General features: G+C 43.7%; 1 protein-coding gene across 9 annotated transcripts in view; it reads left to right on the top strand.

Annotated features, from left to right (window-relative positions):
• syne1a (spectrin repeat containing, nuclear envelope 1a) overlaps positions 1-13,494 on the top strand; it is a 174,254-nt gene that overhangs the window by 72,688 nt on the left and 88,072 nt on the right. For all 9 annotated transcript variants that reach the window (XR_003873502.1, XM_029743658.1, XM_029743599.1 and 6 more), the window contains 11 exons: positions 3,994-4,158; positions 4,588-4,760; positions 5,163-5,316; positions 5,573-5,716; positions 5,921-6,085; positions 7,270-7,587; positions 7,790-7,945; positions 8,932-9,102; positions 11,838-12,164; positions 12,314-12,466; positions 13,037-13,204. Coding sequence is in view for 8 of the 9 variants with exons in the window: in XM_029743658.1 (XP_029599518.1) it covers positions 3,994-4,158; positions 4,588-4,760; positions 5,163-5,316; positions 5,573-5,716; positions 5,921-6,085; positions 7,270-7,587; positions 7,790-7,945; positions 8,932-9,102; positions 11,838-12,164; positions 12,314-12,466; positions 13,037-13,204 (2,094 nt within the window). In the remaining variant the exon portion in view is untranslated. The remainder of the gene's footprint in view (positions 1-3,993; positions 4,159-4,587; positions 4,761-5,162; positions 5,317-5,572; positions 5,717-5,920; positions 6,086-7,269; positions 7,588-7,789; positions 7,946-8,931; positions 9,103-11,837; positions 12,165-12,313; positions 12,467-13,036; positions 13,205-13,494) is intronic.

The following is a 13,494-nucleotide window of genomic DNA, read 5'->3' as shown; positions in this document are numbered from 1 at the left end:
GAGTTGCTGTGGGGGGTGCAGTGCTGTTGACCGGGGTAGGGGTAGCCAGGTGGAAAGCATGGCCAGCCGTAGAAAAATGCTTATTGAAATTCTCAATTATTGTGGATTTATCGGTGGTGACAGAGTTTCCTATCCTCAGTGCAGTGGGCAGCTGGGAGGAGGTGCTCTTATTCTCCAAGGACTTTACAGTGTCCCAGAACTTTTTTGAGTTTGTGTTGCAGGAAGCAAATTGCTGCTTGAAAAAGCTAGCCTTGGCTTTTCTAACTGCCTGTGTATATTGGTTTCTAACTTCCCTGAAAAGTTGCATATCACGGGGGCTGTTCGATGCTAATGCAGAATGCCACAGGATATTTTTGTGTTGGTTAACCTCTCTGGGGTATGTGGGACGCTAGCAGTGACACACTGCCAACAGCCAGTGAAATAGCCATGCGCCAAATTCAAAACAACAAAAATCTCATAATTCAAATTTCTGAAACATACAACAATTATATCCCATTTTAAAGATACACTTCTCGTTAATCCAACCACATTGTCCGTTTTCAAAAAGGCTTTAAGGCGAAAGCATAGCATTTGATTATGTTAGGACAGCACCTATACAAGAAAAACCACACAGCCATTTTCCAAGCAAGGAGAGGAGTCACAAAAACCAGAAATACAGCTAAAATGAATCACTAACCTTTGTTGATCTTCATCAGATGCACAATACATGTGTGTTTTGCTCGATAAAGTTCATATTTATATCCAAAAACCCCATTTTACATTGGCGTGTAATGTTCAGAAATGTTTTGCCTCCCCAAACTACCGGTGAATGAGCACATCAATTTACAGAAATACTTATCATAAACGTTGATAAAATATTAAACAGTTATTCAAAGAATTATAGATACACTTCTCCTTAATGCAACCGCTTTGTCAGATTTCAAAAAAACTTTACAGCGAAAGCACACTTTGCAATATTCTGAGTACAGCGTTCAGACACGAAACCAAACCCGCCATTTTGTGGAGTCAACAAAACTCAGAAATAATATTATAAATATTCACTTACCTTTGATGATCTTCATCAGAATGCACTCCCAGAAATCCTAGGTCCACAATAAATGTTTGTTTTGTTCGATAAAGTCCATAATTTATGTCAAAATACCTCCTTTTTGTTTGCGCATTCAGTCCACTACTCCAAATGCAGGAAGCGTGCGCAAAATGTCACGACGAAAAGTAAAAAAAAGTTCTATTTACGTTTGTAGAAATATGTCAAACGATAATTCAACTTTCTCAAACATACAACTATTGTACACCATTTTAAAGATACACTTCTCCTTGATGTAACCACATTGTCCGATTTCAAAAAGGCTTTACAGCGAAAGCAAAACATTAGATTATGTTAGGAGAGTACATAGACAAAAATAATCACACAGCCATTTTCCTAGCAAGGACATGTGTCAATAAAACCCAAAACACAGCTAAATGAAGCACTAACCTTTGACGATCTTCATCAGATGACACTCCTAGGACATTATGTTACACAATACATGTATGTTTTGTTCGATAAAGTTCATATTTATATCCAAAAACAGCATTTTACATTGGCGCGTGATGTTCAGAAAATGTATTCCCACCAAAACTCCGGTGAATGTGCACATCAATTTACAAAAATACTCATCATAAACGTTGACAAAATATATAACAATTATTTAAAGAATTATAGATAGACTACTCCTGGATGCAACCGTTTTGTCAGATTTTAAAATAGCTTTACGGAGAAAGCAAATTTTTCAATATTCTGAGTACATAGCTCAGCCATCACAGAGAGCTATACAGACACCCGCCAAGTTCGGGGCAACCTAAACTCAGAATTAGTATTAGAAATATTCTCTTACCTTTGCTGATCTTCATCAGAATGCACTCCCAGGACTGCTACTTCCACAAGAAATGTTGTTTTTGTTCGAAATAATACATATTTATGTCCAAATACCTCCGTTTTGTTTGTGCGTTCAGAGCACTATCCAAAGGCATAACGCGCGAGAGTGGTACCAGAGACGATAAGTCAAAATGTTCCATTACCGTACTTAGAAGCATGTCAAACACTGTTTAAAATCAATCTTTATGGTATTTTTAACGTAAAATTGCGATAATATTCCAACCGGACAATAGCCTATTCATTCAAGGAGAAAAAGAAGGAACGGCTCGCTCGCGTGAGCACTCATATCCAATCCCTTTGTCCACAGGCAGTCCACTCAGTAACTGAGCTTCTATTATCTGCCCAGTAACAGGAGAAGGCTGAAACAACTTTCTGAAGGCTTTTGACAGCCAATGGAAGCCTTAGGAAGTGCAACGTAACCCCACAGATACTGAAGAAGAAGAACTACAATTCTCAGATCCTCCTCTTCCTGGTTGACTTTTTCTCAGCTTTTTGCCTGCCATATGAGTTCTGTTATACTCACAGACACCATTCAAACAGTTTTAGAAACTTCCGAGTGTTTTCTATCCAAATCTACTAATAATATGCATATTCTAGTTTCTGGGCCAGAGTAGTAACCTGTTTAAATTGGGTATGTTTTTCATCTGGCCGTGAAAATACTGCCCCCTAGCCCAGACAGGTTAACATAAATGTTCAGTAATATTCCAACAGGACAATTCCAATGTCTTCAGAAAAGAAAAGGAACACAGCCAACTCTCACGTGAGCGCGCGCCTCTGAGCTCATGTCATTTTCTCACTCATCTACTTCCAGGAGCTCTTATTCTCTCCATATTCACAGTAGAAGCATGAAACAATGTTGACATCTAGTGGAAGCCTTAGGAAGTGCAAAATGAATCCTAAGTCTCTGTATACTGTATAGGCAATCACTTGAAAAACTACAAACCTCAGATTTCCACACTTCCTGGTTGGATTTTTCTCAGGTTTCTGCCTGCCATATGAGTTCTGTTATACTCACAGACATAATTCAAACAGTTTTAGAAACTTCAGAGTGGTTTCTATCCAAATCTACTAATAATATGCATATCCTACCTTTTGAGCCTGAGTAGCAGGCAGTTTAATTTGGGCACGCCTTTCATCCGGACGTCAAAATACTGCCCCCTACCCTAGAGAAGTTAAGGGCAGTCAGGTCTGGAGAGAACCAAGGGCTATATCGGTTCCTGGTTCTAAATTTCTTGAATGGGGCATGCTTATTTAAGATGGTGAGGAAGGCATAATGAGTAAATAGGACACACCTGAGTGTCGTTAATGTCTCTAGGACGGTCTCTGCCGCCCTCTGGTGACAGGTGGAACCATGACAGTGGTAGAACGTTTATTTTGATTGGTGATTTTCTGCATTTATCAGAAGTCCCATCAGTAGCCTGATTTCAGATGTGTCCATGTAAACATGATTATTAGGGGAATTGTTCTTCTTGCAAAGCATGTAAACTTTTTATTAATTTGACTATCCACAATAATTGTATTATTGTGTGCATATAACCATGCTCACTGAAATACCAGATAGGAAATACTGCTATGGTAATATTGGGCTGACCTTCTGAAGCAATCTAGTAAGCTAGGCTATTTATAGGTCTTCTTTCAGTAACATAGAAACAGGAGGAAGAAAATCACTTGAGAAAGCCGCTTGTTGCTAGCGCTGTGGATATGTTAAGTGGAAAGAAAAGGGTGCCTCTCTATTCTTTTCTTGTCCATAACATAACCATGGCCAGATTCATAAAAACATGTTTTGATTTTATTGGACAGATAGAGAGAGAGGATGACAATGGGAAAAGATCGGTCCTATGTCAAAGGGCATAGGACCGGATTTGAACCTGTGCCAACTCCGTAGAATGATGTGCAAGAGGCTGCGGCATTACCACTAGACCAGCATATTTTCTGCAGAAAATATCATATTTTCCTGAGTGAAAGGAAAACCTTCAAAGGTCTTATTTTATCCTTGGTCTATGCTACCACTTCAAACCGTTTCTACATACCTCTATACCGTGTACCTTGTTGAAGTAGCTCTGCTTGGTCTCCTCCAGGACAAGGCCTCCAGGATAGAGCGTATCGTAGGGGAGCACCGTCTGTTCTCCCAGGGTCTGACGGAGCTCCAGAACTGGGTGTCTGAGTCTGAGAGGATCCTGAACACCTGCCTCTCCCCCACAGCTGACAAGACTGTACTGGAAGACAGGATGATACAGCTGGAGGTAGGTATGGAAGACTAGAAGAATGTAATAGAGAGATCTAGGGACTCTATAGTTTTGCCCAAAGACCGAGAAAGAGTTGTATCTCTCAAAAGTGATTACAAATCAGTATCTAACCTATAAATGTGTAGTATCAGGGGTTACCCCCCTCGTGTAAACATTCTGAAGCTCTCAAGTCTAGTGTACAACAACTACTCTTTGTCTGTTTTTGTGTCTGTGGTTGTAACTGTATTTAAAACTGAGTCTGTGGTTGTAACTGTATCTAAAACTGTTGTATGTGGTTGTAACTGTATTTAAAACTGTGTCTGTGGTTGTAACTGTATTTAAAACGGTGTCTGTGGTTGTAACTGTATCTTAAACTGTGTCTGTGGTTGTAACTGTATCTTAAACTGTGTCTGTGGTTGAATCTTATCTGTAATTGTGTTTCCCCAGGCCCTGTTGGCGGCCCGTCAGGAGAGGGAGATCCAGCTGAAGATGTTACTGACACGTGGTGAGGCTGTCCAGAGGAACACCTCTGCTGAGGGGGTCCCGGTGGTTCGAAAACAGATCCAGGACCTTAAGGACTCCTGGGACTCTCTGCTGTCCGCCTCCATCCAGTGTAAAAGGTCAGGAGACATATTAATCAGTTAGCCAATTTGACTTTAATCCATCGATTTAATCTAGGAGGTCAAAAGAGTTAAATGGTAGGAAATAAGACAATCATTTGACAAAGAAAAATAGGCATTCATTGTATTAGACAATAATAATAATAATAATATTTGCCATTTAACAGATAAGATTAGTATTAGATTATAATACACTCAAGGTTATTTGTGTTAACACTCCAGTGAGTCTATCCCAGCTGATTTGGTCTGTTGACTTTGTAGGAGCAGCTGGCTCTATCAGTAGCTACAAGTAAAAAAGAATGACATTTTTAAAAGTTGGCTGGTCAAAAAGCCACCATTTTTGTAGAACGACCCTAACAGTCAGTAACCCTGAATAATGAATGTGTGTGTTTCCTGATCCAGTCAGCTGGAGGGAGCCCTGTCACAGTGGACCAGCTACCAGGAGGACGTGGGCCAGTTTATCATGTGGATGGAGCGCGTGGAGGCCACTCTGGGCTGCTCAGACAGACAGTACTCTGAGATGAGAGACAAGACCGCCAACCTGGGCAAGACCAAGGTACAGTACTGGACTCATTGTAATGGATGGGTGTATACACATTGGTGGTGGATGGAGGGAATCTACACCTTACAATATAAAGGGCTTTGACTCCTGAAAATAACTAAAAGCAATGCACCATCATAACCTTGTAGTGTTGTTGATTTTTACAATAAGAAGGGATATTTTTTTTAAAGTTACATGTTTTAAGTATTTCATCTATCATGTTCTTATGCTGTATCCACAGCTAGTTAATGTGATACTGTATGTGTTTTAGCTTCTGTATGAGGAGGTCCTGAGCCACAGCAGTCCATTAGAGACCATTGCTACCAAGGGCTCCAACATTGCTGAACAATACACTACCCACCAGGAGGTACACAGCCTACAGGAGAGATACACCGCCATCACAGACAAGGCCAAGGTACCCACAGCCTTCATACTCCTGTCTTCATGTTTCCCTTCATGTCCTTAAAGATAGTCTTTCCCAGGACTGGGTAATGGCTTAATGAAGTAGCTTTATTTTATTTGTAGGTCACAAAGGCCAAAGAGTTTGGGAACCAATACTTGAAATGGTAACCCAGTCATGTGGTATCTCTACATGGTATCTCTCTGTGTCGTGTCCCAGGCTGCAGTCTACAAGGCTAAGGATCTGGTCCTGGCCCATCAGGAGTACCAGAGGGGGCTGCACATGTTTGAAGACTGGCTGGAGCAGGAGCAGGGAACCCTGGGCTCTCTGTCCCACCCAGAGGGGGATGTGGACACCCTGGAGAACACACTACAGCAGATACAGGTCAGTATAGTACAGCCTACTATATGCCTGGTTTGGTATGGGTCAGTGCTATCCGGGATCCTTGGGGCCCTTACCTAACCCTAACCTTAACCCTTACCTTAACCATTTTACATTTCAATGGGGTAGGGACGTCCCAAGGATCCCGGATAGTTTGTCAGTTGGTTTTGAATGAGGAGCTATAGTAGAGCTGTAGCACTGACCAGCTGTGTAATGTTGGTTTTATAATGATCTAAACACATAGTGAAAGCAGAGAGCTTCTGACAGGTTCAGAATAATAATTGATCATGTACATGTACAGTACTGCATCATGTTGAACTTGATATTGGTATGTTACTGTATCATGGAGCTGGGCGATATGGACAAAAATCCATATCGCGATAAATAGTCACATTTTTTGCAATAACGATAAATCATCTATAAATACTTTTTGGGAGGTGCTAGAGTTGGGCTATATGGACACAAAGTAATACTGTGATAAATGTAACGATTTTGCTCAATAACAATAAATACAATGCTAAAAAGTTTTTTTAATGGACAGTTACTTTCTGTTATTGGCAGGGCTCTAGATGATTTCTTTCCAGAGATAGTAGCCTATGAGTCAAAAAGGAAGCTATTTCATATAACATATCCAAGGAATGAATGATTGATATTTTGATTTGCAACCTGTCCAAATAGGATCCAGAATGATCAGATTTCATTGGGTCTCTTCAGCGATACATTTTTGTGCATATTGGCCTATGGACTATATTTTTAACCACCTGAGGAAGTGGGAACTCAAAACACTTTGCTAGATTACCAACTCTAAATATGATGTTATTGCTATATAGCCATGTAGGCTAATTGATTAATCTACCTGTAAATGTAGGCCGATGCCTTACAAGTACTTTCCAGCGCTAGGCCTAGGCTATACTTGATGTAGGCCTATTCACTGCAAATGGCGCACTCTGCTCTGATCTGCGGGCGCATCAAAACCATACTACAGTCTACTCCAGTTGTAAAGTGGTGCCATGAACTCAATAGCTGTAGTACAATCTACAGGAACGTTGTGTAGCAAAATCACAGAAAATTATTGCCGTATGCAAAATGCTTCGGTAAGAGAAAGGCCATTTTTGGTTTATCGTCCCAGCTCTACTGTATCATCCCGCCTCTCTATTTTCTACCTTCATTCTCCCTCTCCTCCACAGCTCCTCCAGGAGCGCTGCTCCCAGGGCCAGTCCCTGCTCTCTTCCTTACTGTCAAGCAGGGATGGGGTGATTCCGTGGGGTGCGCCCCAGATTGAGGACCGAGCCCTAGACACGGCACAGCGTGAGTGGGGGGCCTACCAGGCCCGGCTGGGGGAGACCAGGGCCACGCTGGGCTCTACCCTGGGCAGGCTCAGGCAGATGGGCCAGAGGTTCCAGAGCCTGGCCCTGTGGCTGGAGGACATGGAAGGGAAGGCCAACATCCGTGGACATCGCAGGTCTGACAGCGCTTCCAAGGATGCCCAGCTAAAGCAGCTCCAGGTAGGGGTTAGATAGAGGGAGGTAAGAGACTGTGGTTTGTCTAGTACTGTTGAAGGATCGTTCACACTGTAAGGCTGTGTCTCAATGGTCTCAAACCAACAGGTACATTTTTGACATGGGATGTCAAAATAACAGCATTTTGATATAAACCATCTACAGTATCTAATTGTAACTCTGTCTTTCTCTGTGAATGGTTGTGCAGCTGTGGCAGGAAAGTGTGCTAGCCCGGCAGAGCGAGGTGGATGGGCTGTCTGCTCTGGCCCAGCAGGTCCTGGAGGAGACCCACATCAGCAGCCGGGTCAGCACCAGAGCCACCCAGCTCACTGCCCGATACCACGCCCTGATTCTCAACATACAGGTGAGACAGTCACTACTGACTGATCTTTCTGATATGAACAAAATGGCTATGTACGTAAGATAACATTGCATTTACACTCATAGCCCAGTTGTCTCACAATAGATCTTGTTGCAGTGACTTTCATTGTCTTGAGGCTGTACTGTAACACTGCGGTGAAACAACTATGAGAGTTTAGTTGAGCCCCAGAACACACCCAATACACTCAGAAGCCAGTCTTTTTATTTGTCTGCTCCTCTTGGGAGAACTAAAGGAAAATCAATGGTGCTCCTCTGGTCCTGGGCTTAGTCTGTAATTAAACGCTACAGAAGGCAATCTCACACTCCTCACACACACTGCTGGAGCCTAGAGTGGAAGGGCTGTGCTGGCAGAGCCATTGATTTTTACACCTACAGTAGCACCTCTCGCTCTCACACACACACACACACACTTTCTCTCTCTCACGTAGGCTACAGTACACACACTTTCTCTCAAGTGTGCTTGTGAACGCAAGCAAGCACGCACGCACACACAAACACTCACTCTTTCTGTCGCACTCCCACCCTTTCTCTCTACTCTCTCTCTCTCTCGCTCACACACACACAATTGTTCTGTGTGAAACGTGTGGCCATATGGGCCGCGGTACAGAGCTGTTACCTCCGTCTCCATCTCTGCAGTAAAGGTGTGCACTCAGCACTATCAGCTAATTGGAGCTTCACGCCACGGGATCTGCAAGTCAAGTGGATTATGTGCCAAATCCATAAAAAGACCTCCTCATTCATAGCCATACCATCTAAGTCAAGTGGATGTGTCAAAACCCCCATAAAAACGGAGATATCGTCAAATGAATGATGTATCAATAACATTTTTTTTTAAATAATAATTTCCAAATCCAAGACAAATCTGTGGAAGTATAAGGAATAAAAATATTTTCAGGTGTCGAGTTTCATGGTTCTGGGGTGATGCAAACTGTCTGATGTCACTCATTATTTTATCCAATCCGCTTTTAGGAGACCATCAAGCAGCTGAAGGAGGAGCTTAGGAGCATCGAGGAGGCAGAGAAACTCTGTGTGTCCTTCTCTGATTGGCTTAGATCAGCCCAGAAGAACTTCAGAACCGTGACAGCCAGCACGGAGGCTCTGGACCGGGTTGCCATGGAGAGGAAGATGAAGAAAGTAGAGGTACTGAACACAGACACCTGGTAGAGTAGGGTTCAACGTGGCTCCTTTTCTGTTCACTTACTGTACAATATTAGATTGCTGCTATAGAACCCAGGCATACACTAGTTGTTAGCTTCATTTAGTGGTATTGGTACAGAACCCTGAGGTACACCTCCTCGCTAGAGTGCCCTGATAAAAGTGAATTAAGCTTGCTTGTGCTATATTACACAGAAATGATTAGTCTTACTCTAGGTAGTTTCACAGCAGTCAGCTTGTAGTCCTCTGTAGCTCAGTTGGTAGCGCATGGTGCTTGTAACACCAGGGTAGTGGGTTACATTCCTGGGACCAGCTGTACATAAAATATTTATGCACGCATGATTGTAAGTCGCTTTGTATAAAAGCGTCTGCTAAATGGCGTATATATTGTAGTGCGGGAAAGCCTCTTTTCAATCCGCCATGTTAGCCAGCAAAAAAATGTATTTGCTTGCCAAGCAACATAAGGTGCTTGTTCATTACATCAACATGAAAGTTTGCTTAGCCAGTTTGGCTTGGGTTGCAGATATTTGCATGTAAGGTTAGCAAAAGCATTCAGTACCTAAATATAAGGGCACTTGACAAGATAGTTCCTTGTCTCTCTCTTATCTGACGTCGCTCTTCTTGAGTTGATAAGACATTGATTTATATATTAGTGTCCGTGCGCACACTGCATAAAAACATCAAAATATCTGCAGTAGTTGACTTGTCACAGTTCATATTGAGTGTGAAGAGGAAGGAGAGTGTGTGTGTGTGTATTGATCGTGTCTTTATGAAGACAAAGCAGGAGCGGCTGTAGAGGAAGCCCTGTAGCAGAGAGAGCCCTCCCACTGTGAAACAGAGGATGAAGAAGCACCAGTGTCAGGAGCCTGCTGGCACAGACACTGTAATTGATGCAATGCCCTTCCCGCTCCGCATCACACACACACACACACACACACACACACACACACACACACACACACACACACACACACACACACACACACACACACACACACACACACACACAGACAGACTCCTTCCCGCCAGACACACACCCAGGCTTTGCAGTAATCCATGTCTGGGATCGATCTCCCTCTCTGCATAGGAACAGAGGACATGTTGTCGTCACATGTGTTCTGGTGGCACTGCAGACTGCAGACTAATACCAGACATCAGCCACACAGGGGAATTAGACGGAACCCAGTGTGAGGATGGGAGACTAACATGATAATCAGCATAACTGATCGATCCACTCCTGCTGGATTGAGTGACAGAAAGATTTAGACTTTGTACAGTTATTGGTCATAAATGTACTTATTAAATGTGGCCAATTATAGATCTCCATAGTGACTCATTTGCTGTTTTTCCATAATTATTTCTCAGAGAGCTTTATGACTATGCTAAATGCAATGTGCTTGGATTCAAATATCTTTCTGTACTGTAGAATATAATAGGTACAACCCTAGCCCTCTACAGAAAATACTGTGCTGACAGTCAGTTAGAGTATGAGAATTATACTGCTGGCAGTTTAATACACTGCAGCATCAGTGGAGGCTGCTGAGGGGAGGACGGCTCATAATAATGTCTGGAATGGAGCGGATGGAATGACATCAAACACCTGGAAACCATGTGTTTGATGTATTTGATACCATTCCACCTATTCCGCTCCAGCCATTACCACGAGCCCATCCTCCCCAATTAAGGTGCCACCAACCTCCTGTGTGCCGCATTCATAGACAACTCCACACTACATCACTACAATGACATTGGTAAGAGTCTATGAAGGAACTAGTGGAGACTGTAGCTACACTTGCCAGTTACCAACAACAGCTGTCTGTACATGGTATTGTTAGACATGTAAAGGCAGGTGGTGTTATTAGCAGTCTCGTACAAACCTGCACATCTTGTTTAGTGTGTCAGGTGGAGAAGGCAGAGGAACGTGTGTAGACCGAGACAGACCGGGTTAGTATGATCAACAGCATAGCAGCAGAGCTGGGGCCATTATTATATAGTTCTCCTGTGATGATAAAAACTCCATGGTATCCTATGGAATAAAGTATGTGCTTGGAGAGGGGGTGTGTATGCATACGTGCCTCTGTGTGTGTGTGTGTGTGTGTGCGTTTGTGTGCGTGCGCATGTGTGTGTGTGTTGGTTGGTTGCTGTGGAAACCCCCGCTGCCTCTGTCCATTATAAGGACCCGGTAATTGGCCCTCCTTTCATATTTCTCACCGGGGTCTCACCGGGGTCTCACCATGCAGGTGTCAGCTTACCTGCCAGGTTCAAAGACTTTCCAGGAAAAGTGGAGCTTCTCAAACACTGTCGGTGAAACCTCAGGTGGCCGGGATAGCAGGGTTGTTGGAGGAACAAAGAAATGTGTGTTGGTGTGTGGAATGGAGCTAAAATCACACATACAAGATGAATGTGAGACTTGCTCAGAATATTTGGTATGAAAATAAATGTGTTTGTGTAGAAGTTTACGTGCAGGCAAACCTAATTATCTTGGCAACAGTCTTTTTTTCTATTGACATTCAATCCAATTGTATTTGTTTAGAACGTATTACAAATTGTGTGTGTATTCATGCATGTCTGTGAGTATGCACACATGCACACACACTATTTCAACAAATTCTCTTTCATGTCTTTTTGTATAGATTGCATCACTGTGTACACTGAGCTATACAGTACTGTAAACATATCACACATTCGTTCTGTGTCTCTATGACCTCTCTCGCCTCCAGACTCTCCAGGCTGAGCTTCAGCAGGGCCATGGCCTGCTCAAGGCCCTCAGGGAGCGGGCAGAGCGGGCTGCAGGCTTCCTGGAGGAGGCTGGAGCTGAGGGGCTGGGAGGGGAGGTGGAGGCCAGGCTAGCCCAACTGGAGGAGCTAGCCGGTGGGCTGCGGCAAGAGTACAGCACCCTGGAGAGGGCTGTGTGTCTGGCCAAGGAGTTCCAGGACAGGTACAAGGCCCAGGCCCGGTGGGTGGTGGAGACCAGAGCCATGCTCAGTGCCCCCTTGGAACCTAAAGCTGAACTGTACCAGAAGAGAGCACAGCTGGCCAAGTACAAGGTACGGTACCTCTGTAACCCCTCAACCTCAGCTCTTTGATTCAATAGAGAAGATGTGCCATATACTTTGTTGATCCTACAGTTACAAATAAAGGCATCAAACCCAAAATAGCATAACGGTCTCCCTCCTTCCTTACCTCCCTCCACCAGGCCTTGTTGCAGACGGTCCAGTCCCATGACTCGGCAGTGAGGTTGGTGGTGGAGAAGGGAGAGTCTCTGCTGCTTTCAGTCCAGTACCCCTCCATCAGAGACAACATGAACAGACTACAGACGGACTACACTGAGCTCTGCAACGCTGCCACTGTGAGGATTTACTATTACTGATGGATTTTTAAAGATGTCCCAAGTATGAATACAGTAAAGTACACACATTAAAGGGTAAAAAGGTTTTAGACTACTGCAAACGCCAAGGAGTTGGTCTGATGGTCAAATGTGATGTCATCAGCCTCCCCCTTGCTTGAGGAACAATAGAGTAGCAATAGAGAACAAAAGAGATAAGCCCCCCCCACCCCACCCCACTTGTGCCATGTCTTGTCTGACCTGTACCACCTATTGAGATGTACCTTTGTTAAGTAAATCAGGTGTTGCATGATGTGAAAAGGAGACTGGAGGAGGACTTTAACCAGGGCCTCTTAATGGGACTTTGATGACAGTTTTCTGAGTGCTATTGTATAGTGGTTACCAATACAGTAGATGTTTGGACTACTTCAGCTATTACTGTTAGTAACTTGGTACTGTTGGTACTGTTGCTACAATATAGTAGCACTGTTGAGACTTGTTGCTGGTTTGATTATCACTATTATGGTCACTGCTAGGACTGCTACCGACATGTGTTTGTGGGCCTGTGTGTGAATGACAATGTGTGTGTCTCAGGCCCATGTGCAGCGCCTGGAGGGCCAGGTGAAGGAGCAGGAAGTGTACCACGTGGAGCTACAGGAAGTGGAGAGGTGGCTGCTGCAGATGTCCAGCAGGATGGTGACCCCTGACCCCGCAGCGGGCGGAGGCCTGGAGGCAGCCACTCAGCAGCTGGCCAGTCACAAGGTGACAAATCAGACAGTGTTATTAATTACACTAATCCAATGGCTTTTTCAGAGTGTTTTTATTTTATTTGCTATCAAAAAGCCATCCTGAGCCACCTAATTTAGGCATGCCAGGTTCTAGCCTATAGCAATCAAGTATAAACAGTGTTCATCCTTTTATCTCATGAGCAGGACACAGATATCTCTGTATGATAGCCACATTTCTTTCTCTCTTTGTTCAATTTGACCTCCCCTCAAGTTCATCCATCCAATCTGATCCTTTGGCTCAGCATGCACTCTTGTCTATTTGAT

Source organism: Salmo trutta, chromosome 1, assembly GCF_901001165.1.
Source record: "Salmo trutta chromosome 1, fSalTru1.1, whole genome shotgun sequence".
NCBI classification, from domain to species: Eukaryota; Metazoa; Chordata; class Actinopteri; order Salmoniformes; family Salmonidae; genus Salmo; species Salmo trutta.
Note: the sequence above shows the minus strand (reverse complement) of the source record. Positions and strands in the feature narration are given on the sequence as shown.